At 37.3% G+C, this 18,897-nt stretch overlaps 1 protein-coding gene across 9 annotated transcripts in view; it reads right to left on the minus strand.

Annotated features, from left to right (window-relative positions):
• The window catches only part of DOCK3 (dedicator of cytokinesis 3), a 445,236-nt gene that overhangs the window by 133,947 nt on the left and 292,392 nt on the right, over nucleotides 1-18,897 (minus strand). For all 9 annotated transcript variants that reach the window (XM_067044062.1, XM_067044064.1, XM_067044059.1 and 6 more), the window contains exons 10-12: nucleotides 12,062-12,143; nucleotides 6,996-7,056; nucleotides 5,640-5,787 (exon numbers count right to left, since the gene is read on the minus strand). In XM_067044062.1, the coding sequence (XP_066900163.1) occupies nucleotides 5,640-5,787; nucleotides 6,996-7,056; nucleotides 12,062-12,143 (291 nt within the window). The remainder of the gene's footprint in view (nucleotides 1-5,639; nucleotides 5,788-6,995; nucleotides 7,057-12,061; nucleotides 12,144-18,897) is intronic.

Below are 18,897 nucleotides of genomic sequence, written 5' to 3' on the forward strand. Positions count from 1 at the left end.
CTGGTGGCGCAGTGGCAAAGAATCTGCCTGCCAATGCAGGGTACATGGGTTCAAGCCCTGGTCTGGGAAGATCCCACATGCCGCAGAGCCTGCACTCTAGAGCCCACGAGCCACAACGACTGAGCCTAAGTGCTGCAACTACTGAGGCCCACTCACCTACAGCCCATGCTCCGCAACAATAGAAGCCACCACAGCGAGAAGGCTGCACACTGCAACAAGGAGTGGCCCCGCTTGCCGCAACTAGAGAAAAGCCCGCGTGCAGCAACAAAAGACCCAACACAGCCAAAAGTAAAATAAAATAAAATAAAAATATTTTTAAAAATTTAAAAAGAAAATAACACGTTCTATAAAGCCCATGATATGATTCTATCCTTAGCATTTTTTGTTATTGGTGCTGTTTTTGAATCATTATAGGTTAAATGAAAAATTAATTTAAAATCAAAATATGATTACCACCGTTCTTTTGTTCTTCCAAGAAATGTCATTAATTTGCTTAGTCACTTACTTAACTGGTGTTGACCATCTCTACCTCTGTAAAATGGTGAAGCCCCACTCAGTGCACAGGCTTGTTATGAAGTTTCAATGTGATTATATAGCCAGAAGGGCTCTGAGAGAGTACAGACACTAAACAAATGTACACTGATATTACCACTGGAAACAGATGACATTTTATGTGGCCACCATGGAGTAATTAAGATATTATGGATGGAATTATGTAGGGTTTGTAGTTTAGATGTGAAAGTGGAACTTGCCAATAAACTAGCAAAAAAAAAAAAAAAGACAGGAAACTCCTTTTAGATGGCATGTAATACACCCATTATTTGGGTATACCTCATTTCCTGAAGCACCAATCTTCTCATTTATTTTTTCCTCTCTTTCCTGTTTGATTCACTAGTTCAAACGGGTTCTTTTTTTTCTGTCTCTCTTATATTACCTTATTCCATCCTCCCACCCCCAATTTTTTAGATCAGGAAACTAAAGTTCGGGGAATTAGGATGACTTTTCCAAATCTCACAGCTTCTATCTATCATCTCATCTACCTAATCTGTCTAATAGATGAAAGTATTATATCTATGTTTTTAAAAACCAAGCTGGGATCATACATACTACTGACATACTTTTAAATCAGTTAAAGTTGCTATACAAAGCCAGCTCTATGTTTGCATACTTGTAGAGCCACTGTTCTTCCATATCACTCTTTCTAGAGAAGCAGCAGAACAAAAAAGGAAGGGAAGAGAAAGCACATTTGTTTTTTCAATCCTGTGGCAGAGAATACTTGGGACCTCATATGCCAGCACTAGATCCATGTTAGAGAGTCCTGTTGTGAACCTCCCACCTCTGCATGAACAGGGAGTCATCCTGAGCTAACTTTAATTTTGGTTCATTATTTAATGTGTTCTGTTTTGCAGCAGCACTAACACACACAAAAACCCAGTTAGACACTGAGGCTAGAGACAGTGGGCACTAGAAGTCAAAATAGAGCAGTCCCATGGACAGAGACCTACTGGATTTGAGTCTTCCTTGTATGGCCTGAAAAGACACTTGGTGCAGATGCTCAAACAACGCATGTCTGAACACTGATAATGGACCCAGCAGATAATGGTCCTGGGTGGATGATGATCCACTGAAAATTGAGAAGGCCTAGGCTAGGAGAAAGAGAAATATGAGCTATTTCTTTACCTGACTTGCAAGTGAGAAGCAGAATTTTTCATTTAGAGTTATTATATATAAAGACATCAGACTCCTTTAATCTGTACCAAAATGAGAGTGACCCAATGGTCCTTTACCCATTTAAGAATGAGCTTCCATTTAAGAATGGCTCCTAAACAAGTCCCCTCAACTTAAGGCAGTTTCATAGATAAGGTAGTGATGAAACAAAGAACCCAAAGGCAGTGTTCTGAGGAAATGCCTGTGTCTATTCCAAATACAATGAGAGGTTCCCTTCCAGGCATCACTCACAGAAGAGGCTGCCACCTTGTATTTCCACCCTCACAAAGCCTTTCATGTTATAGGGCATACTCTGAATCCCTTTATTTTTAACATCACAGCACTGTTTGGATAAATTACAGTATCCTGAAATATCCTCAATCAATGCAAGTTTTAGATGTTTATAAATTTTATCTTGGTTAAAAAATTTTTTAAGAGCAAAACTACACAGATTTAGTAATCATCCTTGGGTATGACCTCCAAATTGAAGTACTGGATGCTACTGTAAAACTCACCTTAAAAGCAGCATAGTAAGTGCCTGTATCATTAAGGTCATATACATAGGCCTACATGACACATGAAAACAAAAAAACATCAAGTTTTTTTGTGTCAAGTGTCCAACTATTCAGAAAATATGTAATTGGGCCTCAAGATGAATCTCCAGTGAAAGCATCATTAAAGGATTCAAAGAGTGATGTATCAAAACCAACCTGATTATGTGCCTTGGAAAACTGTCAGATGACTCAGAATATGGCTATAGTGATGACAGAGACCTGATGGCATGGTTGCACATAAAAAATTCAAATAAAATCTTCTCATAAAATGTGAGAGTGGGGAAAAAGCAATACTTCTCAATTTTACATAATATGTGATTGAGTACATAGTGTGTAACACACATTTTATATAATATGATTTAAAATATAACTAAAATGATAAATTTAATATTCTAAGTAGTTATTTATTTCATTAAAGTTGGCCTAAAAGTGTTTGGACTTTTTTCAATGTGAAGTTGGAGAGCGGTCATCACATATTCAGAGGCATCTTGTATTTGGTCACATGTACTACTTATAGACACCCTCCACCCCATCCCAATGCTGGCTTTAGCTCCTTGGCATTCCTCTCCTTTCACATCCTAGGCTCCAGATTCAGCAAGCCTTGTGCCTCCCTGAGAGTCCAGTCCCTCTGGCCAAGAAGAAACATGATATCTATATCAGAATGAACTTCACATAGTGGTTATTCGTTTATAATTTTTAAGGTTTCTGGCTCACTAAAAAGTGATCTAGTTTTTACACCTCAGCTTCTTGTTGTGATTTTTTAAAAAAGGATGTGGTGCCTTCCCAACACACATGATATTAAATACCTATAAAGCCAGAGCAGTGGTCATGGCAAGAGACATACAGGGGCTTGAGGCCTGAGGCTGACTTTTTTTTTTTTTTTTTTTTTTTTGTGGTACGCGGGCCTCTCACTGTTGTGGCCTCTCCTGTTGCAGAGCACAGGCTCCGGACGCGCAGGCTCAGCGGCCATGGCTCACGGGCCCAGCCGCTCTGCGGCATGTGGGATCTTCCCGGACCGGGGCACGAACCCATGTCCCCTGCATCGGCAGGCGGATTCTCAACCACTGCGCCACCAGGGAAGCCCCTGAGGCTGACTTTGAATAACAGAAGAAACAAGGAGAAGGTCAACAACCAATGAGATATTTTGCTAATTCACTGATTAAAACTATACAAGAGATTTATTTTAATCCTTGAAAAATTCTGTCCTAGCAAAGGCTAAAACACTATCAGTAGCTATTAGTAAAACCTTTAAGCTTCCAATTAAACCTAACAAACATGTCCCCTAAATTTTATTGGAAAATATTACTTCTCCGTAGGGCTGAATTCACTGTGCTGATGTGGATTTAAAATATTAACCCTAGAGGAATTCCATACCATGCACAAAATCGATTTCACAAACATGGAAGTGTCTTTGAAAGTCTGTTAATATTATCAAGTGGAAAAATTATCCTACATTTTAACTCTATTAGTTCTTCAAAAAACTTTAAAAAAAAACCTATCTTCTCTGTTGAAAACAATATCTTTCTTTGGCTTTGTAGAACTGATATATTAGGCACAGCTCAGAGAAAGGAGTTAAGAAAAAGCTACACATGAATCCCACTTCTTGAAAAGTGACATGTTAGTACTGAGAACTGTTGTTTTAGAAGCAATTACGCTAATTAAGCTTGATAGCATGATTTCAAGAGAGATGCTGTGCAAGCCCCTATTCACAATGTGAATTTGCACTGAAGCAAGGAACAGCTGATATGTGCAGAGAGATGCAACTCTGGAGTGCTATCTATAAACTCCATGCCCTTAGAAAGGATAGAGTGGAGTAAGATGATAATGATGATGATTTTGGATTAACATTTAGTCCTTTTCAAAGGGAGGAAGTTGTACGAAGAAGCAGGTTCCGGGACTTCCCTGGTGGCACAGTGGTTAAGAATCCGCCTGCCAATGCAGGGGACATGGGTTCAAGCCCTGGTCCAGGAAGATCCCACATGCTGTGGAGCAACTAAGCCCTTGTGCCACAACTACTGAGCCTGTGCTCTAGAGCCCGCGAGCCACAGCTACTGAAGCCTGCACACCTAGAACCCATGCTCCGCAACAAGAGAAGCCACCACAATGAGAAGCCCACACACCGCAACGAAGACCCAACACGGCCAAAAAGATAAAAATAATAAATAAATAAATAATTTTTTTTTTTTTTTAAAAAGAAGCAGGTCCCACCACCCATCATTGAAGAGATTTCGTAAATGGAGAAAGGCTGTGACTGATGCATGAAAGGAAGAGGAAACCTACCAAAATTTCCTTTGTAAGTTATTATTTCAAAGGAAGATCCTCATCACATCAAGTACACAACTCTGAACAAAACAGAGCTTAAGGCAAAATAAGTAATAAGGATATCTGGGCTTTTATTTTGAAATTAATAAAATGTGGTTGATTATACAAAGGCCCAAATTAAGCATAATTGTGAATTAAGTTTACTTCATGCCTGAATCAGATAGAACAGATAATTTAGAAAAATACACACAAATATTATGGTAAAGATATATTAACCTGGTGATTGACACCATCAGATTTAATTTGAAAAAACAATATTGGGTTAAACCAAAAGGGGAGAGATTTCTTTTTTTAAATTCTCACAGTTAGAAATACACTTGCTTTAAAAACTCACTAAACTCACCAATGATCATGTTTTCAGCATTATGATTCATGCCTAAGTCTCTACAAGCAAAGACAGACAATATACCTGGGTTCTGTGTTACTTTTCTTTGTTTTTTCTATTGTTTAACAAAAGTCAGGAGGAGATGCACTGCTTCTGTAAGGCAGAGCCCTTGGATGATGAACACTAAAAATAATGCCATGCTTAGCTGGTGACTTATAGATCAGTAGTGGCAGAAAAGAAGAGTAAAACCTTAGCTCCTCAGGAAAACTGGCTTTTCTTCAACGACAGGGCAACCTGACTTGTGATCATTCTTTGAAGTAATTTACATCAGTAGCCAGCTCAGTTACAACAGCTGGTGGGCAAGTATTAGACGCAGATGACTCTTTTACAGCCAAAACACAGGATAAATTAGATTATTAGCTTTCCTGTAAATACATAATAAGGTTGGCTAGTCCTGGAGAGAAGAGGAATTGTGTGTTACCAGACTTTTACTTTAATAGAATGTTCCAAGTTCAGCTGCTTCAGAATCCCCTGGGAAGCTTATTAAAAATACAGTTGCCTGGGCCCATCCCAAACTTTTAGAAGGAAATCTTTGCATTTTCAAAAAACTCCCTATCCTACATAACCTGATGAGTCTGTGTCCTGCAAAGCTTGAGAACTTCTGCTCTCAAGGGCAGTGCGGGGATGTCTTATGTTGCAAATCATTAATATTTCTGAGGTCCATTACTCACGTGTAAACCTTAAGAACAAAATCCTTCTCTTCCTTTAATTCTGTGAGCGACTGCAGGACATCCAGGATGCTTAGGACTGCACAGCCATATGGCCGCCGATAGTGCAGATGAGCAGGGCCCTTCTTTGAGTCATTCAGGAGCATCCGGCCTGGGGCACAGCAAAAACACCAGTCAGACTGAGAACTCCATGCTCCTCTGTAGCACCACAGAATTGTCATCCAAGGATGCCAGAGCTATAGGTACCTTAGAGGTCTTCTAACTTGGAAGACTGAAGATGAAGGGAGCCATCCAAGGATGCAAGGATATTTATGTAGAGGAACGCCAAAGAGGCCTTTGGCCAGGGCTCTTCCCCCGCACCACATTCAATTAATCATCCTTACTACCCACCTCAACACCAACAGTCCATTTATTAATCATATGCGAATGAAACAGTGGTTTCATGAATTTCCTAGAAAAACCAATGTGTTAATATATTTTAACTTCTTAGTTGAGTATTTTAGCTGACAGGTAAAAGTTATGTATACAGAGATAAGGAGGACAATGTACTATTCTTCCAGCCAAAGCTGTTCCTGAACCACTGTAGAAGCAAGAAGTCTCAGAAAGTAGATGGGAGCTTGATTTTCCTGCTTACCAAGGCTGTGCTTACAGTGGCAAGAGGACTTGCAAATGCAGAACTGGAACCTCAACAAATGCTTTATCAAGTACAGCAAAATGAAAACCCGAAAGTACAGCAAAAGAGTTGTTTTGTTGTTGGCAAAACAACTCTTTTGCTGTACAGGATATGCCATAACCCACTATGAAAAAAGACTTGGTTAGTCAGTCACAGGCCCGCAAATTATGTCATAAACTTAAAATAAGACTGGACAAACGAACCACAGGTAGCAAAAATCTTGGGTGGGGTAGAAGTGAGATAACATCCATCTAGTGCAGTAATGACAGTAACTCTAATTTTGTGGGAAACAGCATAGATACATACTTTTTGATACAAAACACAGCAAAGGCCATTCACTACCTGTTAAGCTGGCAACCCTGGCAACCCGTTATAAGATCTCTGAGGCAGAGGGCTGGTACAGAGGCAGAATGGAGAGAATGTAAAAAAGCAGACCACTTGAAACAAAAAGTATGGTTCCAAAAACAAATAGGGAGCAGAAAATGCTTTCATTTCTATCAAATTCAGCTATTGCAGCAGCTGAGCTTAAGGTACAGCTCCAGTACAAGCTGGACTCTAATCCTAAGACCTGAAGTACCTGAAGTAATCCTAAGACCTGACAAGGTAGGCAGAAGACAAAGGTCATACACAGTGATATCCCAAGTTGGGGTGGTCTTAGTCATGTGAATTGATAAAGTGAACCGTACCTATTCGTATCACATGGGCAACTATATATAAATCTCTCTTCATATCTTTGCTGCTCAGATCCTAAGAAAAGAGAAAAAATAAATTAAGGCAATGAATACATAGAAAATAATTAAAATTTCATTTTGAACCTCATAATGGTTTGCTTTTGCTGCTTTTAGCATATGCTATAGACGGGAGAAGGGGATTAAAGCACATAGCAGTTTAGTGTTTATAAGATTCCTGCAGTGAAAGCCTGGACATCTTATATGCCCTTGGAAGATTATTTTGTTGACAATATTTTTCCAGCTCTTATTTAGACCACCTATCTCCGAAAGTTCTCACATTAGAAATCTCCATGACATTGACTTATCCATATTTATTCCAAAATCATATAAAAACATTCTGTAACAAAAGAAATTTCCAATTCAGAAGAAAAAAATGGGAAAACACCAAAAGGCTCATTAATGACTGAAATTCTGAAAGTTTACTCTCTACTAATTTTACATTTATTCTGCTGTCCACAAATGATTATCATACACTAGATATGTTCCCTTGAAAAGCGATTACTTTGGTTTTAGTGAAACCTCAATAATTGGATTTCCCATTTCTAAATTTAGATATGTATCATTTATGCTGAAGTATAAAGCTGAAAATAATTTTATCTGGAAAATTTTAAGGGCTTCCTTTAAGTAAACAAATCTGATCCAGAATCACTTTTAAAACTAGTTATAAAAATAATTTTATACATTATTTATGTGTAGAACACATTTAAAAAAATGAGTATATATTTATACTTTATTTAACACATTATACTTGAAGTAATAAAACTTCCTTTAATATATATTGTTTCAGACTTTCACCAAGTCATCAACTGCTGCTCACTCCCAGCCCCTGTTATGAATTAATGATGACTGAAGGAGTAACCTCTATCTTTAATGGGACAGGTTCCTGTGATTTCCCTTTTGCTTCTAGGAAAAGGTCACTTAGTTCCATTTCCTTCCCATCTTTCGATTTGTCCCAGATACTTATCTCTTTTCAATAAAGCAGGAAAAGGGACAATCAAGCAGCAGTCATGATTTTGAATAAGCTTTGGATCCAGAATCCCCATGTTTGCTTTATGTTTATGTTTACACTGTAGCAGGGTTAGGTCTAGGGTGAGGCAAGCAAGCCATCTAAGGTATAAAATTTAAGGTCTCATTCTCAGGATCCTGTGCTTTGCTTGCCTCACCATAATCCCAGCTCTGCCCTACAGAGTGGTCCTGAACATATGAAAGAAAAGGAGACATTAAAAAGTAATTTGTAATGGTGAAATTGAAGCTTTTAGATTCTAGATAGTTATAATATTTTGCCAAATTTTTGATGGAATAATGAAATATACTTAAAATGAAATGGGTTACAAAATAATTTAACATAAATTGTTATCTCTGGAATCACAAAGATATATTTTTTCATGAAAGTTGTCTTTTGATATTGAAAAATGATGTTTTAGACTCCATTTCAATAATTCCTTTAATTTAAAATGATATCCTCCAAACAGTACATTTTGCTAAATATGAAGATGACTACTAAATAACAAATAGAAATTAAAAAACAGATTACCATTTTTATATAATTTTTGGGATAGAATCATGTCTATTACTAAAAGATATGTAAATGTTTGACACATTTCAAAGTGAAATGGTCTTCTACATAGCTTAGATTGTGTTAATCCAAACTATCAAATAACTAGTATAATTATAAATCCCAATATACATAGAGAATTCAAGCCAGTTACCAAAGATAACCAAACACTAACCAGATGGGCTGTACACAAGAGCATGGGATCTCTCCTTTGGTTCTTTTCAGGTGAATGAAAGGAAGAAGCCTAAAATGTAATTTATAGTATTTTCTAAATGGCTGGGTAGGGGCTCTTTCTTACCATGTTGTACATGGTACCCAGAACATTCTGTGGTATTTATTTGAGGTCAATAAAAATATGATAATAATCAGTACCAGAAAATATTTTAAGTAAAATTATTATTTGTGAGTTCCACATAATTTCAGTGTCAAAATTCAGTGTAAAGGCTATCTTATTAGATATGAGCATGGTTAAACAGTTACCATAGAGTTATATCACAAGACCTGTAAAACCAAGGTGGGAAGAGAAGTAACTCACCCACCATTCATCTGGTGAGCAGGGTTTGAATTTAGATTTACTCACTGGACCTTACTCTCCAATCCTACATAACTAGGAAGCAGGTTCCCAACTACCTGGTGGGTAGAAAGGACGTGACTCAGGGATCAGCATCTTGACTCAGTTACTAATATTTCATCTGAAACATGGAAAAGTCAATTCACTTTCCTGTGCCTGGACTACCCTTTTTCTGCAGAGATAATAGGATTTACAAATATAAAACACAGCCAATTTATTCACTCTTACGCTGCAGAAAAGGAGGTAGTATTTTAATAAATGATGTTATTGCACTAATAATTAAATTCATTCTTAATTCCAAGAAAGCACTACCTAAAATTCTATTTTGAAATGTGAAAAAGTAAATGTAAAAAATGTGATGCCAATTAATGCAGGGAAAACAACACAAGTTCATTCTCTGAGCTGATCACTCAACTATAATATAAAATAAACATGTATTCATTTATTTATGTAACAAATCATTAGTATTTGCCAGGCACTCTGTGCAAGGCAATGGATATCTATTAAGTAGTAAATACACAGACATGCTCTCTCAATGCTCATACCACACAGCCATTGTTAATCATGAAAGTCATCAAAATCCTCACTGTATTAGACATTTACATAAATATGAAACACCTCCTTCTTGGATAAAATCTTCCTGCATAGGAAGCTCTGAAATCTAACATAGTCAGAAAAAAACAGGATTTACCAAGAGCAAGATTGTGCATGGATAATGTGACTGTCTGTAATGTGGCTCTGAAGTCAGCCTGAGTAACCCTGCAAAACTGCTCCATTTGTATGGTTCCCTTTCCTTGATGCTAAGGTAAGCTAACATGCTGGCACTGACCACAGCTGTACCTGCATTTTCTTGCATTTACTCGAAAACTCTGTAACGCATATGCCAATCTGGAAAACTCCTTTGGCCCACAGGACGAACTCAGGTCTTAGAGAGTCAGAAATTAGTTTCCACCAAAATTATTATTTCGTATAAGCTTAAAGTAAAACATGAAAATCCTGGCTAGAACAATCTTGTTCAAAAATATTCTAGGTTTTGAAAAAAATTCCTCAAATCATTTTTTGGGGAAATCTTTAAAAAAAGATCCAGGGCTGTACTGCAAAGGGAACTACAAAAGTGGGTATTTTTAGCAGCCTTGTGCCTTCCCATTGTGGCAGAACAAGAGCATGTCATAAGTGTTACGTGCATCTCTGATTTATAAAGCTGGAGCTACAGCCTAGGCCTCTAGGCCCCTATAGATAATTAAAATGCTGTTAAATGAAAATTTTGATTTACTGTATAATTACATTCAAATATCATAATTAAGTTCATTTTTCAAGAGACAAGGACTGCACTCATCACATTCAAGTACAAGCACGCACACACACACACACACAGAGCTCTGTTCCCACAGTGCCAAAGAACAAGGAATCGATCATTTCTTTTGCTGCTTTAACCAAACAACATCAGAGCACGAGGATCTATAAAAGACTCCTAAGGTCACTGAGACATTCTAAACATATGGGTGTCTCATATCATTCTAATCCTGTTTCAGGAAGGTGGCCCCAGAGAACCAGTTCAGTGTTCAGGTAGTCTCACTTCAGATGCTCTCCCCCAATATTCTAACCTACATCCCATTACCTGCAATTTGGACTCTTTCCCTTGTTCTCCTGTTGAAGAGAGAGCACTGATCTTTCCAGACTAAACCATCTCAATTCCCTTAGCCATCTTCCTGGATCTGCTGTTCCTGCTTTTTCTTCCTGTATTATCTCCTAAGCTTTGAATGCTGAGCTCAAAGATGTATGAAACTTCATGTTAGCTTAGCTAGATTTGTAAATCCTTCATATCTGAAGCAATTTCAATAAAAGTTATTCCTGTAAAAGTGACTTCTGATTCTGTAGTAACATCATTTGAGATTTTGATAAAGTTGTAGTAAATGACCAAAAAAAGTCACGTAAACAAATCCAATTTTATCTTTCAGAGAAAGTCACATATCAGAGCCCTAGATAAATCCCATTTGTGTTTAAGAGGCACACCATAAGGTTTGAGACACCTGACTGTCACCTATCAATCATGCACCACAAACGAGGGCAGTGGCACTGTGACACCATCACACCTCCCTGCACTCAACAGGTTTTGATGTATCTCAGTATCACTGAAGCACATCAAAGAACCCATGATAATCAAAAGTGGTTTAAAATTGTGACACGGTCTTATTTTCTTCTTCAGCAAATAAATTAACTGAAATAAATAAAGCTGGGCAGTTAAATTTTATAACTGGGTAAAAAAAGAATTTAGTAAATCAGAGTCAGCTTGAAGAATACACAAGGCAATGTGGTATTGTGAGGCTTAGCACTTTTCAGTAAGCAGGTTACCAAGCCTTCTCTGAGCTGATGAGTCCATGAGCTCAGAGACCACAATAACAGCATGGTTATGTAGAAAAAACTGAAGTATGAATCATGGCACGAAAAGACTCTGTTTGGTATTTGAAAGAGGAGGACTACTTAGTTTGTCTCTCTTTATATAAACTCATTAAAAAACTGCAGAGCTGTAAAATTGGTGGGTGCCTTTAGAGAAACCATACTTACACATCAGAGAAATTCCCAGTGGCCTTGAAGAAGAATTGTAAGAAAGACTTTCCTCAAATTTTATGTGTCTATTATATTAAATAGTTTCTAAAATGTACATCAGTAAAAGGTACTTGATTATATTTCTTTAATAAATTCAGTTAAAAACTGAAGCTAATTTCAGTTTTCTTAAATATTCCATTAAAACCTGATAGACACATAAATCAAGTTCTATTCTCACCAGTGTTGGGGGAAATAAGAATAAATGCTTGTTTCCAGGGCAACAATATCCACATAGCAGGCCCCTAGTTAGAGTCAACAGCAGAGAAGGGAAAGAGAATTTGCACATACTGTAAAAAGGGCACACATTCGTTCTATCTTCTCTGGGTTCCTTGGCCCACCATTCTTGTTCAGTCTCACCAGAAACCGCTCACTGAAATGTAGGAGAGAGAGACAGAGAAATGTAAGGGACTGCATGCTCAAGAACAAATAAAAAGGGCATTTACAGAGAAACCCTAAACACTTTCAGGACAGCCCACAGTGACAGGCAAGGCTAAATGTACATGTCTAGTGGCAGGAGACTATCTTTCTTGCCAAGCAACATGCAATAGAGACTACAAACTGCTTCACAGGTGTTGCTGTTTACTTGCCACTCGTGGCTCTTATCTTCCTAAAGCTGTGTGGCTCCCTGAGGGCAGCAATGAGGATTATGTCTTGTATTTTTCCCAAATACCCTCAAAGCTCTGGGCGTAACAGTAAGTCCATAAGAAGCATATACATTCTTTGATGTGAACACTCAGATCATCATAACAATATTCACCACACTAGGTCTGAAAGAGTCTACATTACCCAGTTTACATCTTCCTATACAATTTTTGAGAATCATTTTAGAGCCAAGAAAAAATGTTACAGGGACTTACAAAAGTTTAGGTGAAAAGTTAAAAAGAAATAATGTACTGTAATTAAAGCTATAATCAGAATTTAATAGGGCCATTAAGATATTTTATTCCTCAAACAATACAGGTTAATTCTTGAAGGAAATTATTGGACTGAAAAACTTTAGAAACAGTGTTTGCAACATTCTGGAGAAATGTTTCCTTGCTCTCTTATCTCCTTCCTGCCCCTGACTAGGATCTCATTCTCATCTCCTCATCCCAAGGTTCTCTACCAATTGTAACAGGAAAACTGAGCCATGGCAAAGACAAAGTATGTGATTCTAAAAGTAATTTGCTTCTCCTGTGCCCAGAGTCATGTACTCATTACACATATTAGGTATCAGTAAAAGGGCCAATACTAAAATACTGTACCAGAATTATAAGATATGTTATAATATCAGCTGCACAGTTTGCTTTGTTCACATATTCATTTGTTCATTTAGTCAACAAATTATTAAGTTCTCTGTGCTAAACACAGGAACACAAATGTGAACACAATATATATAGGGCACTTTTCTTCCTAGAGCTCATGGTCCTTCCTAGAGCTTAACTTCCTAGGCAGTTAAATGTGCAGAAATGAAGCTCAGAAAATATCTGGCTTTTATAAATCTGGCAAATATAAATTTGAGATGCTTCAGCCAGCGGATTAGATGGTAATAAGCACGGAATATGCACAGAACAAGAAGAAAAAGGGGCTTTGGTCAGAATCCTGAGGGACATTGATAATTAAGAAACAGGTAAAAGAAGAAGAACTAGCCAAGTAGACATGTAGGGACAAATAGAAAAACAGAAGAAAAATAAGAAGAATGGTAGGATGCTACGTTAGTTAAGGGAAAAAAGTGTCTGAAAGAGGAGGGAGGGGTCAAGGAGGCCCAAGGGCACTGAGAATCACATGAGACAACAATACAACAGTGTCCACCGGATGTTAAAATAGATATCACTGGTGATTCTGGCAAGAACCGTTTTTGAGGAAAGATAGTGAAAGAGGCTAGTGTGAGGAGTAAGAAATAAGAAAGCAGAAACAGTGACTCTAGACCACTCTTTGAAGAGGTGAATATGTGGAAGTGATAAACTTTTAGTTAAATGGGCATGTTGAGTTGAGTGAGGTCTTTGTTTAAACATGGGGTAACCCACATATATTCAATTAATTTTCAATAAAAGTATCAAAATTCAGTAAGGGAGCACAGCAGTTTCAAGAAATGGTGAACAATCCATATAAAAAATTAAACCTTGATCTTGCCTATAAGAAATGAACTTGAATTTATCATAGACCTAAATATAAGAGCTAAAACTATAAGAATACACACAAGAAAAATGAGACAAGTACCTTCGTGTATCTTGTTCACATTTGTTTTTCCATATTTAGCACACAGTAGAAAAATCTTTGTGATCTCAGATTATTAAGCATATAACATGACTCACAAAATGATAAATTGGACTTTATAAAATTAAAACCATCTTCTCTTTGAAAGACACTGATAGGCAAATGAAAAGACAAGCTAGAGAGTGGAAGAAAATATTTACACTCACCTAAGAAAGGACTGTATTGAGAACATATAAAGTAAGCTCAGACGCAATAATAAATAACAACTCAAAAAATGGACCAAAAAATCTGAACAGACCCTTCACCAAAGAATATACAGGGATGGAAAATAACCTCAAGAAAACATTATTAGTAACTAGAGAAACGTAAATTAAAAGCACAGTGAGATACCACTACACATGTACTAGAATGGCTAAAATTAAAGACTGAATATACCAAGGATTGGCAAGAATGTAGAGCAACTAGAACTCTAATAATCTGTTGAGGAGAATGTGAAATGGTACAGCCACTTTGGAAAACAGCCTGACAGTTTCTTATAAAGTCAAACATGCACTTACTATATGACCCAACAATTTTACTCCTAGGTATTGACTAAGAAAAAATAAAAACATATGTCCACACAAAGACCTGATTGTGAATGTTCATTGCAGTTTTATTCATAATTGCTAGAAACTGTAAAGAACCCAAATGTTCATCAGGAGATGAACAGACAGATATACCATTGTATGGTATACCCATACAATGGAATATTACTTCGTAATAAAAAGAGCAAACTACTAAGATTTGTAACAATATGGATGAAATCTCAAAGGCATTATGCTAAGTGAAAGAAGTCAATCACACAATACAATATACTGTATGTCTCCAATTATAGTACATTCTAGAAATGTAAAATTATAGGAACAGAAATCACATCAGAAATTGCCAAGACTGAGGAAGGAGGGCAGGGGTTTGACTGCAAAGGTATATAAGGGAATTTTCTGAGGTGATGAAATGTCTGTTTCTTGACTATGGTAGTGGTTTCACAACTATAAATTTGTGAAAACTCATCAAACTATGCATTAAAAAGGGTGAATTTTACTATATGTAAATTGCAGTTCAATAAACCTGACTTCAAAAAAAGATGGGACACACCTAAGAACATTTACATCTAATGGGAAAATGTTAGTAGAAGGGGAGAGATTGAAGACAGTGGAGATAAAATAATGGGTAAAGGAAAAAAAGGTTCCCACCTACTCAGGGAATTTTGAGAATCCAGGAGAGAGTTAAGGAGAAAACAACAGGTGCGGATACAAAAAAATCTGTAGTTTTAGTAATGGAGAGTTGAAGGTTAACAGAGAAACAGGAAATAAGAACATACGGGTAAAGTTTAGAAAAAAAAGACATCCAAAAACATCAGGAAAAATTCTCAAGACCATCTGAAAGAAAATGTAACTAGGAAAAGTAAAAATGATGGTTGTCATATGGACAAGTGGAAAGTGGAAAAAAGGACATTCAGTTGAATCAATTTTCTCTCAAAAGTATAATCTTGAAACTTTAAAAGTCTCTCCATCTCTTTCACTACCTACCACTAGACTAGGCTACTACTGGACTGTAGCTGGGAGTATTATAACAACTTCCCAGCTGATCTATTTCCCTTTTTGCCTCTCTAAAATTCATTCTTCAGAGAGATTGATCCTTTTAAAATGTGAATCAGATTACACTACCTCCCATATTAAAAACTTTTTCATGTGGTCAAAGTGATTTTTTATACAAAGGTATCAAGACAATTCAATGAAGGAAAGAATATTTTTAATAAGTGATGCTGGGACAATTGGAAATCCACATGCAAAAGAATCAAGTTGAACCTCTATTTCATGCCATATGTAAAAATTAATTAAAAATGGATTATAGATATACATGTATGAGTGAAAACTATATAACTTGTTAAAGAAAACATAAGCATAAATCTTCATGACTTTGGATTAAGCAATGGTTTCTTAGATAGGACTAGAATACTAAAAGCACAAGCAATGAAAGAAAAAAATAGGTAAGTTGGACTTTATTAAAATTAGAAACTTTTGTGTTTCAAAGGACATCATCAAGAAAGGGAAAGGTAATCCACTGAATGGAAGAAAATATTTTCAAATAATATATCTGATAAGGGACTTGTAGCTAGAATTTATAAAGAACTCTTACAACTCAATAATAAAAGAACGAATAGACATTTCTACATCGAAGATAAACAAATAGACAATAAGGATATGAAAAGGTGTTCAACATCATTAGCCATTAGGGAAATGCAAATCAAAACCACAATGGGGGCGCTACTTCACTTCCACTAGAATGACTTTCATCAAAAAGACAGATAGGGCTTCTCTGGTGGTGCAGTGGTTGAGAATCCGCCTGCCGAGGGGACATGGGTTCGTGCTCCGGTCCGGGAAGATCCCACATGCCGCGGAGTGGCTGGGCCCGTGAGCCATGGCTGCTGAGCCTGTGCATCCGGAGCCTGTGCTCCGCAACAGGAGAGGCCACAACAGTGAGAGGCCCGTGTACCACACACACACACACACAAAGACAGATAATAACAAGTAGACAAGGAGGTGGAGAAATTGGAACCACCATATAATGTTGGTGGGAATGTAAAATGGTGCAGCCACTTTGGAAAACAGTCTGGTGGTTCCTCAAAAGGTTAAACATAGTTTATGACCCACCAATTCCATCCTTAAGTATATATCCAAGAGAAATGAAAATATATAGCCACCCAAAAAAGTACATGAACATTCATAGCAGCATTTTTCATAACAGCCAGAAGATGAAAACCACCAAAATATCCAACAACAAATGAATAGATAAATAAAATATGGTAGGTATATCCATACAATAGGTTATTATTTAGCCATAAAAGGAATGATGTACTGATATACACTACAATGTAGATGAATTTCAAAAACATCATGCTGAGTGATAGAAGCCAGACACAAAAGACCACATATTGTATGACCCCATTTCTATGAAATGTCCAGAATAGGCAAAAATATAGGAACAGAAAATAGATTAGTGGTTGCTTAGGGCTGGGGATTTGGCAGAAAATGAGGTGACTTGTAAAGGGTATGGAATTTCTCTTGGGAGTGAAGAAAATGTTTTAAAATTGACTGTGGTAAAGTTTGTACAACTCCAATATACTAAAAGCCACTGAATTGTACCCTTTGAATGGATGAATTCTATAGTGTGTGAATTGTATCTAATAAACCTGTTGCAAAATCAAACAACAGCAAACTTTTTCATGGCTTACTCTTGCTCTCAGATAAAATAAAAATACCATACGTTAACACATATATATGGAATCTAAGAACAAAAAAAATGGTTATGAAGAACCTAGGGACAGGACAGGAATAAAGACGCAGAAGTACTAGAGAATGGACTTAAGGACATGGGGAGGGGAAAGGGTAATAAGCTGGGACAAATTGAGAGAGTGGCATGGACATATATACACTACTAAATGTAAAATCAATAGCTAGTGGGAAGCAGCCGCATAGCACAGGGAGATCAGCTCGGTGCTTTGTGATCACCTAGAGCAGTGGGATAGGGAGGGTAGGAGGGAGGGAGACGCAAGAGGGAAGAGATATGGGGATATATGGATATGTATAGCTGATTCACTTTGTTATAAAGCAGAGACTAACACACCATTGTAAAGCAATTATACTCCAATAAAGAGGTTAAAAAAAAAATCAGAACTCTAAGGTCTCCAAGGCCTTGTGTGGAACATTCAGTGTATCTTTATAGCCCCATCTCACAAGAGCCTTTCTTGCTTGCTATTCTCCATATACACTGTTCTCCTAGATACAAGTTTCTTGAACAAGCCAAGCTCCTTCTTGCCTTAGGACTTTTGCACATGCTGTTACCTCTGCCTGGAATACTGTTCTTTCAGCCCAAATGGCTCGTTCAAATGCCAGTTTCCCAGGGAAGCCAACTACAATGATGTTAGCAAGAGCAATACCCCTCCCCTCCCATACCCTCTCTCTCCTTTTCAGCACTTGGCACAAACTAATTATTTTCTTTCTTTATTGTCTTTCTCTTACATTAGAGAATAAGCTTCCTAATAATAAGGACGTTTGTTTACTGCTGTATCTCTAGTACTTCCAAGAGACAGGCTAACCTACAATAGGTGCTCAATACATGTTGAATGAAAGAAGGTGGAAGTTCCCTGAAGAATTACTGTGTGGTGTGTGGAAGTCTGCTGACAAAGGTCACCATAAACTGGATGGGTAGCATCACCATCATACTATGCAGAAACATTGATGAGCCAACAGTGAGCAAACAAGATGGTCAGGACAAACCAACCTTCTAACTTGGTGGATAAAGACTGAGAAACATCAAGCATGTTGTGGCAGTCAAAGTCTCCCAGCTACTCACTAAAATCCATGTTCTCTTTTTCTTCTTGGGCAGGCAGATAGACTATACTTCTCAGCCTCCCTTATAGTTGGGTGTGGCCATATAATGAGCTCTAGACTCTGAATGCAGATAGAAGTGATGTACACCACTTCTTGGCTTAGCCCTAAACACTGATTACATGTTTGTCTTCATGCTCTTTCCCCTTTCAGATGCCTAGAGTGGAGATGACCCCCCAGGGCAACGTTGGGGTCATGTACTGGCGTTCACAGAGTATTTATTAGTCTGAGTCACTGAATGATTGGATGGATGAGTCCCACCCTAGTTACTGCAAATTCACCCAGCTGGTATCATTATACAAGAAATACATTTCTATTGTGTTTGAGCTGTTATGAATTTTTCTAACTGTTATGGAAGTTGATCCATCTTAATACATATAAATGCATATAACAACCACTCAATTAGTTGTTAACTTGATAGATGAAAATAAAAAATTTTAAGAAGTTTATGCCTTTTCAAGAGAATTTATCATTACTTCTGTTCTCTTCTTTGGAAGG

This window comes from Kogia breviceps, chromosome 10, assembly GCF_026419965.1.
Source record: "Kogia breviceps isolate mKogBre1 chromosome 10, mKogBre1 haplotype 1, whole genome shotgun sequence".
Lineage (NCBI taxonomy): Eukaryota > Metazoa > Chordata > Mammalia > Artiodactyla > Physeteridae > Kogia > Kogia breviceps.